The sequence below is a fragment of the Sceloporus occidentalis genome, unplaced genomic scaffold (genome assembly GCF_023333645.1).
Source record: "Sceloporus occidentalis isolate IW3139 unplaced genomic scaffold, rSceOcc1.0.p SCAF_3, whole genome shotgun sequence".
Lineage (NCBI taxonomy): Eukaryota > Metazoa > Chordata > Lepidosauria > Squamata > Phrynosomatidae > Sceloporus > Sceloporus occidentalis.
Window position 1 is genome coordinate 46,112,916 of NW_028316983.1, and position 21,255 is coordinate 46,134,170.

Here is a 21,255-nt window from a genome sequence, read left to right on the forward strand (position 1 = left end):
CCCCTTTGCAGGTGTCTGGAGAAAAGGGCTGTGCTCAGTGGTGCAGAGCACAGGAGGCACAATGTTGCTTTGAGAAAGTCTGTGTCACATAATGTTGCAGTTTCCCTAGAACTGGCTTTCTACAACTCCACTGGTTTGTGAGCTAATCAACAAACAAGGAGAGCAGGAAATGCTTGTAAAGACACACCTGTATTATGAGGCCCAGGGACATCTCCACATATAGAAAACTGTCATATGGGAGTACACCTAAAGACACATCTGAGACTAGGATCTGGGTTGGCCCCCTTGAATAAATAAATAAGCAGTTGCTATGGTTGGATAGTCTAGCAGGACTCAGGAACCAGGAATTCTGAACAGGGTGTTACTGATGCATCATGTAATGAACAGTGTCAAGATAAATAGACCATTTATATGTTCTTACATAGTTCTTTGTGGCTCTGGTCCTTTTGAATGGTTTTGTCTCATAATCAAAAAAACAAGTCTTAGTGTAGATTTGGCTATTGAACCCTCCCTGTAACTGTAGTACTGAATGCACATAAGGTACTGATAAGCTATTGCAGATAAGGATGTGAACAATTTTCTTACTGTATTTCTTTCACTCGAACCGGTAGTCTCCTCCCATTATTTGTCTACACCAGATTGTGAGACTGTGGATTTTTTTTCTTGCAAGAGAAATTGTGCATTGATATATGCATGTTTTAATGTATATACATTCTGTACACATTTCTACCACTTATTACAGTATAACTGTTTGTGTTATTCAGCTGTGTGCATATTTTAGCTGTTTATATTTGTAAAATATATGCATGGTTTGTGTATATTTAAATTTTCCAAAGAACTCTACAAGCCTAAAAAATGTGCAGATTTCAGAGGCAAGGTTATGCTTTGGCTCGGGGTGTGTGTGTGTGTGTGTGTGACTTTTTAAAATTTTATTTTTAAAATTGGATGATTGAGTACTGCTGCTGAAATGGTATTGCCTTGAACCACCATCCATCTTACATCAGATACTTGTGCAGCCTAAAGAAATGCCTCAGAATATGATGTTCATGCCAGACATGTTTAATGTTGTAGTCGTCACCCACAAAAGGCAAGCAAAATGTTTCCTTTCAGATGTTTTGGAGTACAACCTCAATGACCCTTACCACTGGCCATTCTATTTTGAGAATTTTGGTCTAAAACATCTGGCAGGTAATGGTTTGCCTATATTACAGTATGATGAAAGAATTCTACTCTGACGGCCTTCATTATTCCCAAACCAAAGTTTAAAAACAAATATTTATTTCTCTTTTTTGTGTGCTTTCTGCTCCAGCCTAGCCCAGCAATGGAGTGCTGAAGATGAGGAAGAACAGGAGAGGGAGCGTAGGCGAAGACACAGGCAACTGAGCTCTGTCTCTGAAGTAAAAGAAGAAATGGTCAACACAAATTCAAACACAGTGCAAGCAGTCAAGGACCAGAATTCAATCAGTCAAATGCCAAATAGGTATGTGCATATTTTTTGTGGAATGGATGAATATACAAGATCTTGTGTAGCTGTGCAGGTTGACTCTACAGGTACACCTCAATTAACAAGTAGATGTGTTCCTGGACTTTACTTCTTTAACAGAAAATTTGGTACCAGAGGCAAAAATATCATGAGAAAAAACAGAATTCAGAGATATACAGTAGCTGTATTAGTCTGGAATATCAGCTAGTCTCAAAGTTGCTACAAGGTCCCTTTGCATATGGAAAAATAAGGATAGGTTTCTACACTACAAAAAGAAGAGCAGTTCAACATGTTTTAGCAAACATTCAAAACTAAATAATATGTACATTTGAAATGAAACAACATGCTTAGGGAGACTTGCTTAAGTCTAAGAACCACCTGAAGACTTCTTTCAAAAATGCATTCACAGCTGACCTTTTCTTTCATTAACTTCCACTATCCTTATAATTTCCATTTTATCAACCAGACTTAGAAATCTATGCATTTTTAACATGCTGGGGAAAGGTTTATCTGCTTTCCCCTTTTCTCTCTGTCTTGCTGTTCATGCATACGCAGTAAAAGATTCTGGAGACAGCTGCTGTTTATTTTGCCTGTTGTAGGTAAACTAACTTGGCTACAGCAGGTTTAGTTAGAGTAGAATCCCACTCTTTCCCAATTAAAACTATTTATTGCATTGATTACTGCAGACCTCCTGTCGTAGTCCAGAACTAAAAAGTCTGTGTTCTTTAAGCCTTCGTTTACCATGCTCCCTTTGCTGCTGATGCTAAAAAACTTTCCACCTAGATAGAGAATGAAGAGGAGAAGGGAACTAGGGGCACATACAAAAAAACTTTGTAAAAAGGGAGCTTTTTTTGTCAGAGGCTTTGTTAACTGGGGCATGCTTGCATTTCTGGCAGTCCTGGAACCTGAAGGAAATTCCTTTGATTTTTGAAGGCTAATAGTGTCTCTCTCTCTCTTTTTTTTTACTTGAATGGTCAGGTTTTAGGAAAGTGAATATGGACTGGATGGAACAAGGTGTGGGCCTCATTTTTCCTTCTGTGAAAAAAAAAAAAATTCATGTACATATAAAAAGGCTTTTCTTCCTCACTGGTCCATCTAGAAATCCTTGGATGCCCCCTCAAAAATTGCTCCATGGGATAGAAGAACCAGAGCTCCATAGCAGAGTTTCCCCCCCTCTAAATAAGTTTTTTTTTCTCTAAGAAAAAGTCCTGCACTTTTTGAAAGAACAGGATATTCCCATTCTTTGCAAAGTATGGGGAAAGTCCATATCGGGTATGGGATGCCATGATTGGGTACAGGATGCCTCCTGGCAGGGCACAGACGCATGCAACAAAATCTGTGTTTAAAAGTTTTTATTTATTTATTTGGGTATTTATATCCCGCCCTTCAGCCCTAATGGCTCTCAGGGTGGCTTACATTTATTATTATTTTTAACCAGACAGTTCCCTGCCCGCAGGCTTACAATCTAAAAGACACGACACAAAAGGAGAAGGGAATGGTGAGGGGGGGAGGGGATCAGGTCCAGCATTCTTCTCTCCCTCTAAGGCCTGGACCAAGGCAGATGGACTGGAGGGAGGGCTCTTCTTCTTCCAGGCAGGCCTGTTGTTGAACTGATGTTTGCTTTCTGATTAAAAATATGTATAATATGGATATGCAGAGTTGCTGATCAAAATGGACAGAATATAAAGACCTCATTGTAACTGTAAAAGCAAGAGCTACAGTTGATATTCCCAAACCAAATCAGGACTTTTGGACACGGTCTTCTCCCATGATAACATTCTAGAAGGATACACCATCATATTTTGCCAACCATAAATTCCTCTACTATATAATACCTAACCTGTTGTGCCCCTCATGTTATTTATAAGATGTTTACAGCTTCCTTTCCCTTTTACTAAAACAACACAGAGACCTACAGATAGAAGAATATTACAGGATGTATTGATAGTGACGGTTACCTTATTAATGCTAGTTATTCACAAAATTTTTGTTGATAACACAAATATCATGTCACTAGGATGCTATTTCACATGTGTAGCATTATTTTAAAAAATATTGTATATTATTCCAGTGAATCTATCACTGCTAGTGATAGATTCAAACATTCTCATAAACTGTAACTCACCACTCTCCCACTCTCAATTCCCTTTATGTTTTTTTCACATTGATTCCCTTAAGGTGAACAACAGCCTGATGTGTTCTCCCACTGGCTTTTGAATACTGACATTTCTGATGTCAGGTTTTGGTCCATTTAGTCTTTGGCATAGGGTGGGACTGTTTCCCGTGTGTAGCGTATTTGCCTTACTTAGTCTGCAGAAGGCTACATGGCATATACTGTATTACACTGGAAGATCACCATGTTCTTTTTTTACTCTAGATTCCGTAATTCATCGGAGACAAAGCCATTAAAGCTGTGGAGCTCAAAGCTGGAAAATGACAGCACGCTGGTAGATGTGATAAATAAACAGGAAGACAATAGGGTAAGGAGGAGAGTAGAAATGTTCAATAATGCAAATCAGGACAAGAAGGAGACAGTGAGTGTCAAGAAGTTAGAAAAGAAAACTACTGAACTGAAAGCAAAGACTTCTTCAGAGCCAGCTCAAGAGCAGAAATGTCCAATAGTGGAGAAGTGTGAAGGCCGCATTGAGCAAAAAGACATTTTAGAAGAAAAGCAGCAAAACATGGCTCAGGGGAAAAAAGGGACAACTTTGGAAGTGCATAAAAACCTGGATCAGGAAGAAGACACACTTTTGGAGAAACATGGAAACTTGGACCAGGAAGAGAAGGAATGCCATATAGACCAGAATGAAGTATTTAGAGAGGAGCAGAAAACTTTGAATTCACATGTGTCTCCAAGACTAGCTTCAGTCCAGAATGAGGTGGCTACAAAGGAGCCTCAGCGAGCTTCCTGGGAGCGTAAGAGCATCAGCCGACTTGAGGTGAAAATTCAACCAAGAGTGAGGAATTTCATTGAAGCTTCTGTAACTACCTCTGCCTCTGGGCCACAGGTACTTAGTTTTGGTATTTTAGAGGGGAGAAGGGTGCTGAGAGAGAGAAAAAACATGTTCAGGCAAACATGGGGTGGGGCAAGCTTGGGGTAAGGTAAAGAGAAGAGATGGAGTTATGATCTGTTTCAATCTTCAAAGATGGCAGCAATTTTCAGCTATGAAAGCAGAGTTTATTTAGTAGGAAAGGACTGAGAAGCTCAGGGGGAAACCAGATTTTTTAGGTGGGGCAGTTGTTACTGTGTTACCCATAGTTTACAGTTCAGAACACAGAATGCCAGTTATAGGGAGCATATAGCTTATGAAGATGTAAAGGCATCCTTGGGAGAAAGAGTGGGGAAACTACAACTCAACAGAGGGACAGGAGAGAACAAACATGGAGAGCCAATTATGTAAAAAGTGCCATTATGTAAAAAAAACCAGTACTTTCACAATCACCCACAGTTGTGCTTCTTTTGTTGTTTTGGTGTTTCCAGAGTTTCTCTGACCAGTTATTAAAACATCCTGCATTGTATGTGTCTTTCTTATTATGATTTCCTGTCCTGCCACTAACACACAGCGTTGAACTTTAATATTTCAGGACTGCCATAGTGCTGTTCTGCACTTCAAGCATATTGAAACAATCCCATTTCAGTATTTGATTCACAATATCCAAAACTTGTCTTTGGCTTCTGCTTTTTAATGTATGCCCTGCTTTCTGTGAATCATGTCTGTACTTATGATAGGGTCACAGCTGCAGTAAGATGTGAGTTATGGAGGACTGCCATGCCACTATGCCAGCATCCCATCATATCATCACTCTACTAAGAGTAAATCAGAGTAGATTGTTCCTGTGATAGCACTGGAAAATGCAGTGCTGAATGGCCCAACAAAGTTCCTCACATTTTTCTTTTGTGCCTCTGGTCACCCTAGTTGTGATGTGTACAAATGCTCATAAATTAGACAGTTTAACGAGATAAGACATGCCAGTTATACAGTGCAACTCAAGTCATTTCTACTCAGAAGTAAATCTCATTGAATTAATGAAATTTACCTGTGATTTACCCGTGATTCAATTGCACTGAATTGCAGTCTAGGAGTTCTTGACACTATTAATGTATATATTACGTTATCAGTTTAGGTGTATTTCATACTGCAGAATTATAGCACTTCAATACCATGCCAACTGCCATGGATGCATCTTATGTAATTTTGACATTTGTAGTTTGGTAACGCACAAGAGCTCTCTGAGAGAGAATTCTATCCAAACATTGCAAAATCCAGGATTCCATGGTATGAACCCATGACAGTGAAAGAGGTATCAAAGTGCTATAAATGTATTGTGTGAAACAAATGTAACTGTATATAATGTGTATAAATGTTTATAATGTATACATTATATACATTTTATATATATGTGGTGGCTCAGTGGTTAAGACGCTGACTCTGATTGCAAAGTTGGCAGGTCAGCAGTTCAAGACTCAAATGGCACAGGATGGAATGAGCCCCTGTCACTTGTCCCAGCTTCTAGCAGTTCAAAAGCATGTAAAAATGCAAGTAGATAAATAGATATCGCTTCAGTGGGAAGGTAACAGCATTCTGTGTACCTCAGCATTTAGTCATGCTGGCCAGATGACCCTGGAGTCATCTTTGACAATGTTGGCTCCCTCGGCTTAATAATGGAGCACTGCCCCCTACAGTTGGACATGACTTGACAATCATGTCAAAGGGGAAATCTTTACCTTTAATGTATATAAATGTATGGCAATGTATTGTGTGCAAGAAATCCTGGCCTATTGTTCCTTAATTCATATTTGTCTTCTAGGCCACAGAGAGAAATATTCCAAAATTGGATAATGAGGCTGAAAGCTCTGTCTCTGGCCAAGCTGCATCTGAGGTTCCCCTACTAGGCTCTCGGCCACTGATTACCTACAGTAGCTCATTCAAACGGATCACTCCAAGAACAATCTCATTCCGGGTAAGCATTAACTGTCCAAGTAGGAAGAGAATCCTAATTTGAAAAGGACAAAATTCCTGAAGTATTCATGTGTAGGGGCTCTGTGCATAGCGGGGGCCACAGGTATTAAACATGGAAATTTGCATAAGTGAAGCCTGCTTGTGTGTCCACTTCCATATTATTTGGAACTTTGGACAATCATGGTTTCCACTGCATGGAAATCTACACAGACAGAAGCTGAGATAGAAGCACAGGCTTCTAAAATGCAGGTGTGGATGTTGGGGGACCAGTGCTAGGAAGAAACAGTGAGAACAGTGAATAATGAAGGGCTTGGATATTTTCAAGTTAGAGAAATGGTGTTCTTCTGTGTAAGTGCATTAAAGCTGCCTATTGACTTATGGCAACCCCATGCATTTCATAGGCTAGGAATACTCAGAGGTAGCTTTTCCAGTTCCTTCCTTAGCCTACAACAACTGGGATTTGTTGGTAGTCTCCCATCCAAGTATTAACCAGGGCTGACCCTGCTTAGCTTCCAAGGACGGGGTGCCTTCATAGTATTTAGACATGACAGGAGGCCTCCTCAGCCCATTGTGACTGGGTTGTACTCATTTTAGATAACTTTCAAATCTACTTGCAAAGAGTCAGTTTCAGATGGGTGCAGAATTCCAGTCCACCCTCCTTCTAATTTTTCTTTTGTGACTGGGCTTTGTCACCCTGCTTTGGGATCCTTTCCTTGCCCTGCCATTAACAAATGGCAATGAACTGAGATTATGTCAATTCTTTTTATGGTGAAGTTATCTGAAATAAAACAGTTCAGCCTCATCATTCAAGTAGGATATACAACTTTTTAGCAATGGATATTACTGTAGTTGTTCTATCTGTTATTCAAGAAGGCAAGTAGTTGATGATAGAATTATCTATCGGGATATACTGTATATAGATTTAATATGTTATTGTTCAAATTTCCAGAATCCAAAAATGATTCTACAGATCATTTGTAGAATTTCATCTGAGAAATATTCTTGTTTCAGTTGGAGCCATTTATTTTCATATGTGTCATGTATCATCATTGAACAGATAGTCTTCTTCTCTTCTACAATTCCTATAAAAAGTATCATGTTCAACAAGTCTTTTGGGTACTTTATTACATTTTTTCATGATTTTTCATCCTGCTTGTATATTCCTCTAAATGTATGCAAGCAATGAGCATGATAGTATTGAGACTCAACTTGTAAATATTTTGACAAGAAAAGATGTGATTTGTACCCTTTGATCTGCCTTAAAACAAACAGTATACATAAAATGCAGTATACATAAAAGGTATATGAGGTTTATCAAAACGTGATGCTCAGGATGAATAGGTTAGTCAGAGGTAGAAGATGATAAGGCTCCTGTGTCTTTAAGAGGGAAGCAAAAGAAAGTAATTCAGCACAGATGCAGCTAACATGACAAGTGTTCAGGGAAGTGGGAGGGTACCTGGCTGAGGACCACTTGAAACTAGTGATGCTTCCAACTAGAATCCCTCTTAACATTGGCCAGTGGGAGCAAGACCTCCACTGGGATGGTCAAACAAGAATGCCTGCTGTTGCAATCAAGGCAATTTGATAAAGCAGGAAGGGGACAGCCTGCATTGTCTTCCTTGCTGTGCTTTGGAGCAGAACCTTTGATATGGAGGGAACAGCTGAGCTGAGAACTAATAGGTGGAGTGAGAAAGAGAAGGAGACAAAGTTGAGGGTAAGAGGAAAGAGCCCAAGTCCTGAACAATGAGCTCTGGGTTTTCTTTCTATCCTCCCATAATATTCATGAATGATACCCTTTAAGTACAGATTGGTAAACCTTTTAGAATATTTTTTTTAATTTAATATAGCACCACTTTGTCATCCCCTCTCTAAACAGCTTGTCAAAACTCTTGAGGGCAGATCAGTGTTTATCAGGTGCTTGGGGTCATTTTACCTGGTTGATGGTACCCATACTTAACTTTCTATACCAGAAAAGTGTCTTCTGGCAACCCTAATAAGTAACCTTCTGATAGAGAGCTCAAGTTTCTCATCTCAGTTTCCTGTGCTTCTAGGTGGTCTCCAGGAAGGACAAGCAGGATGATGCATTAAGCAGAAGGTAGTATATTATTCATAGGGTCATGCCATTTTTATTGGTGTTTGAATAGTATTTTAATATGTATAATTTATCATTTAGTGGAACCTTTGGAATGATATTGAAAGCCACCATGCATCCCAACCCTGTAAGAAAAGTGGGAGAAAATAAAGAAAATCAAATCAAATTAATCAATAATAAATTGACAATAACACACCTTTATGTCTGTCAAGGTGATCATGGCTCATTGCTTGTTTATTATTTTTATTGTGGACATTTCAGATATTTTATGAAGATTGTTGGAGTTCTGTGTAGAAAATGCTAGATGAGATAGAAGGAATGCTTCAGGGGGGGGGGGGACCCTTTTTCTGGGACTCCTGATCCTCTGATGGCCTGAGACAAGCCAATTCACCTTTTCTGTGTCCTTGCTTGCTTTACACTGTGTAAGGGGAAGATGATGTTCTGAACTGTGAATTGCATTGGCAATAAGTAATGGAAGGTTTGTGGGAGTAGGTAAAACTATATTGCTTTTCTTCACCATTAAGATTTGTGTAATTATCAGAATTATTTCTGTCTCTTACATGCATTTTAACAGAAGTGTCTGTGTGCATGTGGGGAGTATTTTTTAAAGGCACAATTCTCACACTGGTCACAGGAGGCAGCATCTACTGCAAAAAGTATGGCAAACTTTATCTCTGCTGTTATGCCACAGAAGAAACTCAAAACAAATAGTGGCGGTGATTTGAATCACTGCAGATGTAAATAAAGGTTGTAAATATTTAACTCACATAAAACCCTCTCACTCTCACTGGAAAACAGTGACAGAAGCAGAGAAGGGTAACAAATGGCTGTTGTGTTTTTACTTTCAGTATAAAGGAAGCTTTGGTTGCTTATTTTTTAATTGTCACAAACAGACAGTAGTTTATCTGCTGGTAATATGAAGACAGTGATTTTGAATCAATTCATATTTGATAATGAAGGCTCTTGTTATGGAATGGAGTATTCAGAATCCAGCCAGGGGTTCAAAATGACTATGGCTCAGCCAAAGTTGAATAATGTTGGTTTCAATCTGAAGATTAAGCATGCACTGATCTCCTCTATTTAAAACCAAGAGGATTGATGAGCTTAACTAAGGGAGGGTGCCCATTTATTTCTCTATTTCAGTTCTACATCTGTCCTACATGATAATTCTGTGGACAAACAGACAAAACATTAAACATATGTTTCTTCCCCCCCCCCTTTTTTTTTCCCCTTAAAGAAAGATTTATTCAGTAATATTGATACACAGAGCAATAGTTCTCACCCAGGGAAGCTCTGGGTGTTGATGGAATTCAGCATCCAGAGTCCCTGATCGTTGTGCAAAGGTGCTACAAGATCCCTTTACATACTGACTTTCCAGACTAATATGATTATACCTTTGATTTCCCTGATCATTGGTTATGCTGGCTGGAGCTTCAGGCAGCTGAAGTTCATCAGCAGTTTGCTTGTTCCATGGTGAGCACCACTGACTCAGATACAGAGAGAGGTTGGGGAGAAGAGAGAAAGGGAGATCTGAATGTTAAAAGATTAGGCACTGAACATTGCTAGGTTGCTTATCAAAGTGCTAAGCAACTAATAGTGTTGTGCCTTTCCAGATGGGGAAATGAAGGCAGAAAAAAATGGAAACTTACCAAATACAAACATAGAATGAGCAATGAGCAAAACATAGGTTCTCATTAGTCGCGAACACACATTTCCGTCATTGAAAAGTCCCGTTAGCTGCTTGTCTGTTTTTGGGCACAATTCAAAGTGATTGTTGTGACCTATAAAGCCTTATATGGCTCAGATCCAGGTTATCTGAAGGACCATATTCTTCTGCCTGTGTTTTGAGATCTTCTGAGGAGGTCCATCTCTTTGTCCCACCATCTTTGAAGGTAAATCTGGTAAGAACATGGGATAGGGCCCTCTTGATGGCTGCACCCAGGCTCTGGAACGTCATTGCTGGAGAAGTTAGACTAGTGTCCTCCTCCTAATCCTTCCTTGGCAACCAAAAACCCTGTTTATTTCAACAGGATTTTGAGGGCTGATTGCACAGGGGAAAGAACCTTTTGGAATTGTGTATTTGTTATTGGTTTTTAATGGTCATGCTTTTAACATGAGTATTTAGTTCTATTGTTTAGCTATATTTCTAACATTTGTACAGCATGATTTTTTTTTTAAAAAAACTATCTGTTTTATCCTTTGTAAACCATTTAAGGCTTGGATTGGGAAAAAAGCAGGATATCAGGGACGTAGCCAGGATTTTAGGAAGGGGGGGGGGGTTCCAGACTAAGTGCCACCATTATAATGGGGCTTGGGTGTGGCAGCACAGCAGCACACACCATTCATTTTTCTAATGGAAGGGGGGGGTCTGGACCCCAAGAACCCCCTCCCCTTCGCTACGTCCCTGAGGATATAAATAAATATCCTCATACTCAATGATGTAGTGGTAAATGCTGAAATGCAGGCACTCGATGGAGCAGTTTCTTTCATTGTGCATGCTGTAAAGATCATTGTTACTCAAAGAATCCTGGGACTTCTTTTCTCCTTTAATGTGTTCACATTCTTTTCTTTTCTGCTTCTGCTTCACTAGTGCCAGCATGAGACTTCCAGCAAATACAGCTAAACTTGAGGAGAAGCTAGAGAAATATACATCTGCTGTTCAGGTAAACATGGGACAGGAAAAGATGGCCATGGTGTCTTTGCAGCACAATGACTAGAGAGAAAGGGTTGGAAAACTGGGGTCCTAAGGTTGCTTGTGCCCTCCTTCCAGTTGTCCCCCCCCCCCCAAGCTCTGGACACCTTTTTTTTGTCTCTGACAAAAAGACAATTCACCTTTCTCATACATGCCAACATTGCAGGGGTAAAAATCAGGGCATGTGTGCACAGTTCCAAGCATGCTATAATTCAGAGGGAATCCCTTTAAGGAAAAACCCTTTACTGTCAAGGCTGTCCTCATCCTCTGCTTTTTACAAGGTGTATTTTATGCTTGCATCAAGAAATAATTTGGAACCACACAGTACAGGATATTCTATTCTAAAGTTATGAGGGGCCACAGCAGTTTTCTTTTGCCTGAGCCTGTTGGGAAATGCAAGGCTCCATCTCCTCCTCTCCTTCTTGCTGACTTGACTACAAGCTACTTTTGTACTTTTGAATGTTTTCAACAATTGAAATAAGTCTAGGATGAAGGAGGTGAGTGGAAAGAGGTGAAAGAAACTGAGGATTTAAAAAGCAAATGAGAAAGTGGGACAGAACATGGTTATCCTGGGTTGTACCTGCCAAACTAGGACAGTTGGAGGATATACTTTCCTGGAAGCCACTAGGAGGGACATTTCACCTTTTAAATTGCTTTCAGGTCTTCCCCCTTACACTGTTGTGTTTGAAAGTTTGATATATGTTGTTTTGGGGAAGTGAGGAAGGCATCCTGGTATAATGGAAGGGAGACATTTGTGTGTGTGTGTGTGTGTGTGTGTGTGTGTTTATATGAAAAATCAGAGTTTTTTGAGGAGAGGTATGTCAGTTTCAATCAGCCTGACCTCCCATACAGAGGACAAATTGAGAAAGAAGATAATGGGATATCAATGCAATTAATAAATTAATTAATCAAAGAAACAAACAAGAGGGGGCAGGGACGTAGCCAAGGGGGGGGTTCTTGGGGTCTGGACCCCCCCCTTCCATTAGAAAAATGAATGGTGTGTGCTGCTGAGCCGCCGCGCCCAAGCCCCATTATAATGGTGGCACTTAGTCTGGACCCCCCTCCCCTTTCCTAAAACCCTGGCTACGTCCCTGGAGGGGGAAAATAGTTTCTGAAATAAGAATCTAAACAATATATGCAAATTTTCTCAATCTGAGCGAGAAAAGGTATCTCAAAATGTCAAGTCAACCTGTAAGAAAAACTGCCAACTCCTACAATAGGATGTTTTTGGATTTGGATGCTTTTTAATGAAAAGTTTGTGAAGCATTTTCTTTTTTGAGCAAATGTACATTTTTTGTGCACAAAAACCCTTGGGACATGTTTGCAAAAATATATATATCTCAAAATATATTAAAAATCATTTTAAAAATATACATAAACTCTCAGAATCTTCCCTAGTTAGGAAAAAACATTTGGCATTTTTCATTCTTGCGTGTGGGAATAGAATAAGTGAAGAGTGACATCCCTCTTCTCCACTAGGCATTCATTAAGATGTTAAAGATCCTTTGCTTGTAGTTATAAAATCTGAACTGTTCCTACTGCCTGCTTGCTTCTTTCCCCTAGAGAGCAGGTTCAATTAAGTTGCCTCCTTCAGCTCGGAGAAATTTCCAGCCACTTTCAGAGGGTGTGGCCAGCAAGCGAAGCATCTTTGAAGCCAGTGTTCCTAGCCAGGCTGAGCCTGTCACCCTTGCCCGGAAGGTAAGGTCTCAAAGTAGACAGAGCCACAGAGCTTAAAGGGGTTTAGATGCTCCCCAGTTGAAACCCATAAAAGTTAGTAGAAAGTGTGTGTGTGTGTGTGTGTGTGTAGGCACATGCTACCATGAAGCTGCAGGCCACAAACCTATTACAGTTGCTTGAGCCTGTCTTGCAACTTAAAATGTTGATGGAAGATATCATATGGGAATCCATAAAGTTTCCAAGCTGTCACAGTACCATATCATGACACACAGTACTATACATTCATTCATACATACATACATATGTGTATGTGTATATATTATACATAGAGAGTATCATGATAGCATACAGTGCAAGCAATAACTCTGGGGAGATTTTAGTTGGGGAAGGCTTTGATAAATGTGGAAAAGCTTGGAATGCTTAACATTGTGTAAGGCAACCAGTTGACTCCAGGTGGTATTGGACCCCAACTCCCATGAACCCTGGCCAGCATAGCCCAGGCTGGGGACCTTGATAGTTGTGAGGGAACATTTTCCTCTATATATGCCTGCCCAATGATTAAGATCTGCAGGGAGGCAGTGTGGGAGAGGGCTTTTTCAGCTGTGGAATGACCTCTTTGGGAGGCTGGAATTGCACCAATACTAGCTTCATTTAGGCACCAAGTAAACACACATGGCTGTTTATTAGAGACTTTGGGGCCAAAGTGATTCACTCTAAAATGTTTATGTATGTGGTTTTAAAATGGTTTAACTTTTTAAACATGCTTTAACTTAACATGTTTAGTTTTTAGTATATTTATTTATTTTGCTGTTTTAATCTGTTTAAAAGTTTATTTTACTTATATGCCTCCCTGAGTTCTCATGATATAGGGCACAACATAAATATTCAAAGAAAGAAACAATCCAGCAACATCTGAAGACCCAAAGTCTGCCACATCCATTCTGAACTGTCCGATTAAAGTAGTCTGTCCCAGTTAAAATATTCCCAGAAATATTGTCCCATTTGTGTGATAGCTCTGGGCACTTTTTCCTTGTTTAAAGGAATGGGAATCCTAACAATCACCAGTGGCAAGGCTTCAGCCCTGTTCAGCTGAATAAGCCTAAACAAACCTTATGCCATTGGTTACATCACCAACAATACATGGTGGGGTATCTTCTGAGAAAAAGTGGGTCCTCTCTGTGGAGATTCTCCACATGTTCCAGTTTTCTGGATTATGTGGAGAGCCTCTATGCCAGTAGTGGGTTTACAATATCTTGTAAGTCACAAGATACTGTTGGGTTGCAACTCCTATCAGCCCTAGCAAGCACAGTCAATGGTGAGGAATGCTAGGAGCTACAGTAAAAAAACATCTAGAGAGCCACATTTTGTTCCTCCCTGTTCTCTGCCATAGATCCCAGAGATAAAGGATGGTGTTCTTTTTAGAAGGTGTGGAAGGTGATGGAAATGATGATTGGTCTACTTGTGTGTTTTAACGCTATCTGAAACACTTGACGACAGCTTTTGTATTCTTTAAAGGTGCTGGAAGCTGGATTCTAGAGTATTGGTCCCCAAATTGTGCCCTTTAAGGGATTTTGGACTTCATCTCTCAGAATCCCAAACTATTAGCCAACATGACTGAGGCTTCTGTGAGCTGAAGTCCAAAATCTCTTAAAGGGCACAGTTTGGGGACCACTGCTCTAGAGCAAGATGGAGAAAGTGCCATCTATGGGCTGCATTTGGCCTTCAGTTCCTATTTTGTGGCTCCTGGAACCCTCAGGAGAATCCAAAGTTATCCCTTCCAATTTTTAAAACATGTTTCATGTTTTTTTTTTTTTTAGTTTCCATTGAGGCTTGTGGGTTATTTTCCCCCTCTTCCTACACCTTCTAATTACCAGTTTCTACAGGCAGGCCTGGTAATGAATTTCCTCCTTGTTATTTTAAAGAGGCTTGCTCCCACAGACCCCTCACCTCACTTCAGGCTTTTCTTTTAACTTGTTAGTAGTGAGAGCATTACATTTCCTAGCCAACTCCTACTCCACCACCAGCATGCTAGTTCACATTCCCCCCCCCCCCCCCTGCCTCACCTTGGAACCCTATAGGTTTGCTTCAAGCTGGCACTACACTGATATTATACATTAAACATAAAACACTCAATTAATACCAAGCTTATTTCTGGAATTCTGGCAGCTGTGACTTAATTTCTAAGACTTTATAGCAGATCAGCCAAAGGCTGGGGAAGTCATGCAGGCTGACAGGTAAAATCTAGACTGTTTTGCTGTCAGTTTTAAACTTTTTGCTGAGTATCAAACTACGTAGTTATATGGCATAGAAGATTCCTCTTTTAATAAAAGTGTTCAGGGTCACCTCAGCCTCCCTCCTTGGCCCTGCCACCCACACCTTCTCAACATCTGATAACTGAAAACCTGGTCTGTGCCATCCATTTTTATTCTTTGGTCACACACTCTAGAAAAGCGGTGGAAAAAGTATAGCCTCTGGGATGCATGCAGTCAGAGACCCCTTTTAATGCCTCCCCCAGAACCCCTCCATTTTATTTTTGCAAAAAATGTTTATGAGCATTTTTGTTACAAAATACTTCCTAGAAGATGTGGGGAACAATTTTGTCCCCCCCTGTCACTTCCTGTTGAAAAAGACCTTTGCTTGGCCTAACACAGCCCACAAATGTAATACCCGCCCAATGTAACACTGAGGGCAAAAAACTTCAAAAACCTTTTCAGTGGCACTGGGGATGGAAAGGGAGCAAGCCCTCTAAGGTACCCTAGGGGCAATTGACCCCTAACCTACAACAGTTGTCCATCCCTATTCTAGAAGGAAAATAATTTTTCAGAATATTTGGAGTGGGTGGGTGGATAAGATAGCTTAAAGGACGCAAAAATTCCTTAAAACCATGTGGTTATTTTTCAAGTGCTACAGATATCTCTGTTTCACTTGTGTGGACATTCTGCAGGATTGGTAATGGTGAACTGCAGGAATTTTGCATTCATTTTTGGTTGCCATCTCTGAAAAGTTTTTTTAAATGCCCTGTCACATTGGAGCTAGCATGTTCCAGCATAAAAAAGACATCATTTGTTTCAACTCTGCAGTTTTTAGCATGATTTGCTTCCACTCTGCAGTTTTATGCTGTCTATTTTCTTATGACTTAGGAGAGCCTAAAAATCCCAGGTGGAGTCACATCTCGGATCAATCTCTGGATCAGTCGAACTCAGGAGCCTGGCAAGGATGAAGGAACCAAGGTATGAGATGTAGCGATCCATCACTCTAAAGCACTTGTTTGTTTGTTTTTGCTTTATTGTTGCTGTTAACTGCCCTCATGTTGGTCCCAACTCATGCTGACCCTGTGGATGCGACATCTCCAAGATCCTTTGTCCTCAACTGATTTGTTTAGATTCTGCAGACTCATGCCTCCTTGATTGAGTCTAATCATCTGGTATGTGGATTTCTCTTTCTTCTGCCTTTCTTAGCATCATTGTCTTTTCTAATGATTCACTCCTTCTCATGATGTTGCAAAGTACGGCAGCTTCAATTTAGTCATCTTAGCTTCCAGCAAGGGTTCTAGCTTGATCTGCTCTAGGACCCATTTGTTTGTCTTCTTGGCCATCCATGGCATTTTCAACACTATTCCCCAGCACCATTTCTTAATTTATTTTTTTTCCTATTGGCTGTCTTCACTGTCCAGCTCTAGCATTCATACATGGTGATGGGGAAAACAATGGTTTGAACAATTCTTGCTTCAGCATTCAGAGTTATATCTTTACACTTTAGGATCTTGTCCTGTTCTTTTATAGCTGCCCTTTCTCCTTCTGATTTCTTGACTGCAACCACTGTTCTGGTCAATATTTGATCCAAGGTATAGGAACTCCTTGATTATTTTAATTTTATCGTTATCTAGAATGAATTCTTGTAGACCTTTCATGGTCATTTTTTTTTTTAACGTTCAGCATTAAGTCTATGTTGGCACTTTTGTGCTTAACCTTCTTTAGTAATTGCTCCAGGACTTCGTTTACTTCTGCTAGTAGTATTATGTCATCTGAATATTTTAGGTTGTTAATATTCCTTCCTCTGATCTTCACTCCTCCTGCTTCTGAATTTAAGCCTGCTTTACACATAGTGTTTTCTGCATACAGATAGACCAAATAGGATGATAGAATGCATCCTTGACTGATCCTTTTTCCTTTTGGGTACCATTCTTTTTGTCCATATTCTGTTCTGACAGCAGACTCTTTTCTTGAGTACAGCTTTCATATCAGGACAATCAGATACTGTGGCACTCCCATTCCTCTAAGTGCAAGTCATACCTTTTCATGATCTAAGTTGTCAAAGGCTTTTTGGTACCATAGATCAAATTGTTTTCACATAGCTGGTCTTATTGCTTCTTTTAAAATGTAATTTTAAATCTAAAGAAGTTTAAGATATTAATGTTAGGGCAGTTTTCAATTATGGTGGGCCTTTGGTATCCACTGAGGTTTGGTTCCAGGACCTTCCATGGATACTAAAATCAATAGATATGCAAGTCTCATTAAATACAATAATATAGTCCCTTATATAAAATGGCAAAAGCAATGTTTGCTTTTGGAATTTACCTTATTTTTCAAACTGTGGATGCTTGAATCTGTGGATAAAAAAAATCCATGGATACAGAGGGCCTACTGTACTTGATTTGTACAATACAGTCATATTTCATTCAATTCTAATTTTATTGATGTAAAATTTAGTAGAACTGAGAGACATATTTGTCCTAGTCTGGAATGTTTTTTGGGTCTTGTGACACCTTTGAGATTAGCTGAGTGAAAGAAGCTGTAGCATAAGGGTTTGTGGACTTAGTCTGTATCTGAAGAAGTAGACTAAGGGACAAAGCAGGACCATTAGCCATGGGACTGAAACAGGGCCATGGTACCCAGACACTGCAGTCTTGAGGATGGCTGCCATCACAGTCCTAAATAGGTCATGAAAAGGAGTGGTAAGAAACATCTACTTTTGCGGTCAGGTTTGGGCCTTATTAGGTGGTCCTGGTGTGGCCTCCGCATGGCCTCTGTGTGATCAGAGGGCATGCATCATGTGGACGACCCATCCCCGGATTGGCTCAATGGTGGCCCTTTTGGCCTGTCTATTTCAGGCCTAAGTTTATGATAGTTAATACTACTTTTTCTCAGTTAATCTCAAAGGTGCTACAAGATCCCTTTGCATAATCAAATTTAGTAGTTTTCAAAACACATTTATAAACTATACTTGATGGTTTCATTACTTCTGATGATATAATTAATGCTTCCAGCATGAATAGATGAAACACTTGAAGGTGATGGTCTGTATATAGACACCAAAAGTTTTTTCAGTATTGCCATAGTGCACATAGGGGTAAGTGTTAAGTACACTACGATCTTAAAAATGGAAAGAATCCTTGATCTGCCTACAAATTGATTCAAAGTATAAATCTTACATTTCTTCCATGAGAAAGACTGTTTCATAATTTGCAGTTTAGGATTATTGCATAGAGTTAGTTTAGCATGTAGGTTAATTGTAATTGACAAGAAATCATATGCCAAGCCTACCAGGGAGCAGAATCATAGGAATCACCATCACTTTCTTCCTTTAATGTATAGAACCATCCAAGGAGATGTTTGAAATAAGTTAATTCCAAGATCGCCCAAGGAAAAGTATTTAAATTGGGCCATACTTTATGAACCAGGAGGTGTGCTTCATAAAACATAATTCAAATTATACATAAGGCATACATAAAACTTAAAACTTAAATCTTGAAAATTAAAGCTGCATTTCAAAAGTGACAGTTGGAGCCTTTTGGGGGCAAAATGAGGTTGTGAAGATCCCTCACCCCATATAAATGTCCTAAGTACAGTGTTAATATTCTGAAAATAGACCGGAGGAATGTACAATGAGGTGTCTCAAAGAACATACAATATCTGTGATCAAACATTCATCCTTGGTATATTAACCTTATCCCAAATTCTTAATTTAAGTGAATATACTCATCACATCTCTGTGAACTATGCAGGCAGATTTAATTCAGTGATTTGAGTAATATCCTGAGGAATCAATATACCTAAGTGTATCTGGACATTGATGAAATTGCCAATTGGCAAACAGCTGAGAAAGAATGTGGGAGAGAGGTCATGGGGCCGTATGGATGAGTCCCACCCTCCCTGCTGATGAGACCGCTTACTGAAGCCCATGAAATGTTTCCATGCAATCCACATAGCCAGGGTGAAGAAAAGCTTTTTATAATTATTGATGTGTGTAAATGGAGAGATCTGCATACATACATGTATACATGCTGAGCCCTTTCCACATCAGCTGGATGTGTAATCAGTAGAAAAGCATATGCTAGGACAGTTATTTTTCGCAACTGGTGGGAGTATTTCTTCTGAAAATGCTCAAAGTTGGTAAACATATAATAGATTTTTACTCCGTGCCCTTTTGAAGTCTGATAATTTGTCATCCTGCAGGATATCCGGAGAACTGTGAACACCACACAGCGGAGTCAGTGGGGAAAACAATCTGATGATTCCTGAAGGAAAACCAGGGTAAGGGCAAAAGGAAGTCAGTCAGAACATGAAGTTGCTTTCTCAGTATGGAATGAGTGCCTTACTGCTTTGGACAGAAAGCAAATTCAGTTATTTTTCCTACTGGACTAATTATTAAGGAAGCCTACATGTTAATATGGCATTATGTGAGGTGATGTTTATTTAGGCTCCAAGCTCAGGCAGATTTTGAGAGTTGAACATTCAAATAGTCCAGTCTAGTCCAATATTCTTTTCTACTTGTGGAAAACTGTGCACTAGCCTAATGCTTACCTTCTGTCTTTCAGATGCAACTGTACAAGCTGCTCTGGGGACAACTTATCTCCATTTAAATCAGTGGCCTGGACCATTTGAAATTCTTCTGCATCTCTTGGTTTCAGACTTTTCCCTTTTGCAGGGCCATTTGCCTGGGAGAGAATATCTATCCATCAACCTGCCTATGGTGCCTTTACAGCATGGGATTTTTGAATTACTTTTTTTATAATAAAAAAAATTGCTTCTGATTGGTGGATGGGAAAATGGACACATATAAAATAGAAAGTATATTTCCATAATATTCTTATGTCTTTTGCTAATTCTGCATCTCCTAGCCCCAAAATATTAAAAAACTTATGTTCTTCCAGTAGCCATGAAAGTATGAAATATATATGGTCCCTCCACTGGGTTGTGCTTCAGCTGTGACTCTGTCATAATGGATGCAATAATAAAATCCATCATGGAGTTCTTGCACCTCCCAGTAGCAGTTACTTACTGTACAATGCAGATATTTGTCTGCCAGGTGATATCATAATGTAGTCAGGTGTTATTTGCTACACAAAGATATCACTAGGATGAAGGAGGCCAGTTTGAAGAGAGAACATATAACAGATGAGGGCTGTGAAGAGGTTCACAAGAAGCTGCTGTGTAAATAATGGGAGTGGGATGGTGGGCTATTGAAGGTGAGAAGAGGAGTGCAGGTTGCATTTACAGTTTTCTCTCCTCATCAACCCCACATGGAAAAATAACGCTTAACAGGCCATCTGAAAAATTGTCAAGGGGTGGGGTGTGTGTGTGTGTGTGTGTGTGAGTGTGAAAGTAGTAAGAATTATCCTCCCCCCCAAAATGCACTTTCCTGTTTCAGCTCAGCTAAATTGTGGCTTAAACCCACTGAAACCAATGGGAGTAGTTCTGCTGGGTCTCAGATCCCATAAAAATAGCACATACAACACAAGTCTATGCATCTCTACTTAGAAGCAAGTTCTATATTGAATTCAATAGGGCTTACTTCCAGGTAGGTGGATAACGGATTGCCACCTAATTTTAGCTGGATTGAGGTCAAGTGTTCTTTGTTGAATTCTGCCTACAACAGCATAATTCAGTGGTTAAAGAATCAACCCAGTATGAACAGACAATATGTTATTTAGTGTATATGTCTAAAAAGCAACTAACTGTAGGTTCAGGGGTGAATTTGGTTCTTACTGTATTTCATAATAAATATCACTTCTGTTCAAGTATTTCTTGTCTCTGACTGTCCTTTACTGAGATTGCTGAGATCATAACCACAACTTCACTGGATTAGGTCCATCTAACCCAGTTCTGTTTCCAGCATTGACTTGCCTAGCAATAGGAAACAAGTGGACTTTCAGGTGTTATTGGGCATTCTTCAACATTGGTTATGCTAGTTAGAGATGATGAAAGTTGTTGTTCAACAATATCTGGAAGGCCATCTTTTCATACCTGTAGGCTAGCCAAATGCCTCCAGGGAGACATGAATGAAGTGAAATGTTACTTGGTCTCAGCATCTGGTATTCAGATTTATATTATTTCCCAAAATGGCTGTT

The 21,255-nt window shown here is 39.7% G+C and overlaps 1 protein-coding gene across 2 annotated transcripts in view; it reads left to right on the plus strand.

Annotated features, from left to right (window-relative positions):
• LAD1 (ladinin 1) overlaps window positions 1-20,914 on the plus strand; it is a 35,160-nt gene extending 14,246 nt beyond the window's left edge. For both annotated transcript variants that reach the window (XM_089514325.1, XM_089514326.1), the window contains exons 2-10: window positions 1,310-1,480; window positions 3,861-4,491; window positions 6,293-6,445; window positions 8,496-8,539; window positions 11,127-11,199; window positions 12,792-12,926; window positions 16,046-16,135; window positions 19,361-19,438; window positions 19,723-20,914. In XM_089514325.1, coding sequence (XP_089370451.1) covers window positions 1,310-1,480; window positions 3,861-4,491; window positions 6,293-6,445; window positions 8,496-8,539; window positions 11,127-11,199; window positions 12,792-12,926; window positions 16,046-16,135; window positions 19,361-19,426 — 1,363 coding nt within the window. In that variant the 3' untranslated portion in view covers window positions 19,427-19,438; window positions 19,723-20,914. The remainder of the gene's footprint in view (window positions 1-1,309; window positions 1,481-3,860; window positions 4,492-6,292; window positions 6,446-8,495; window positions 8,540-11,126; window positions 11,200-12,791; window positions 12,927-16,045; window positions 16,136-19,360; window positions 19,439-19,722) is intronic.
• The last annotated feature ends 341 nt before the right edge of the window (window positions 20,915-21,255 follow it).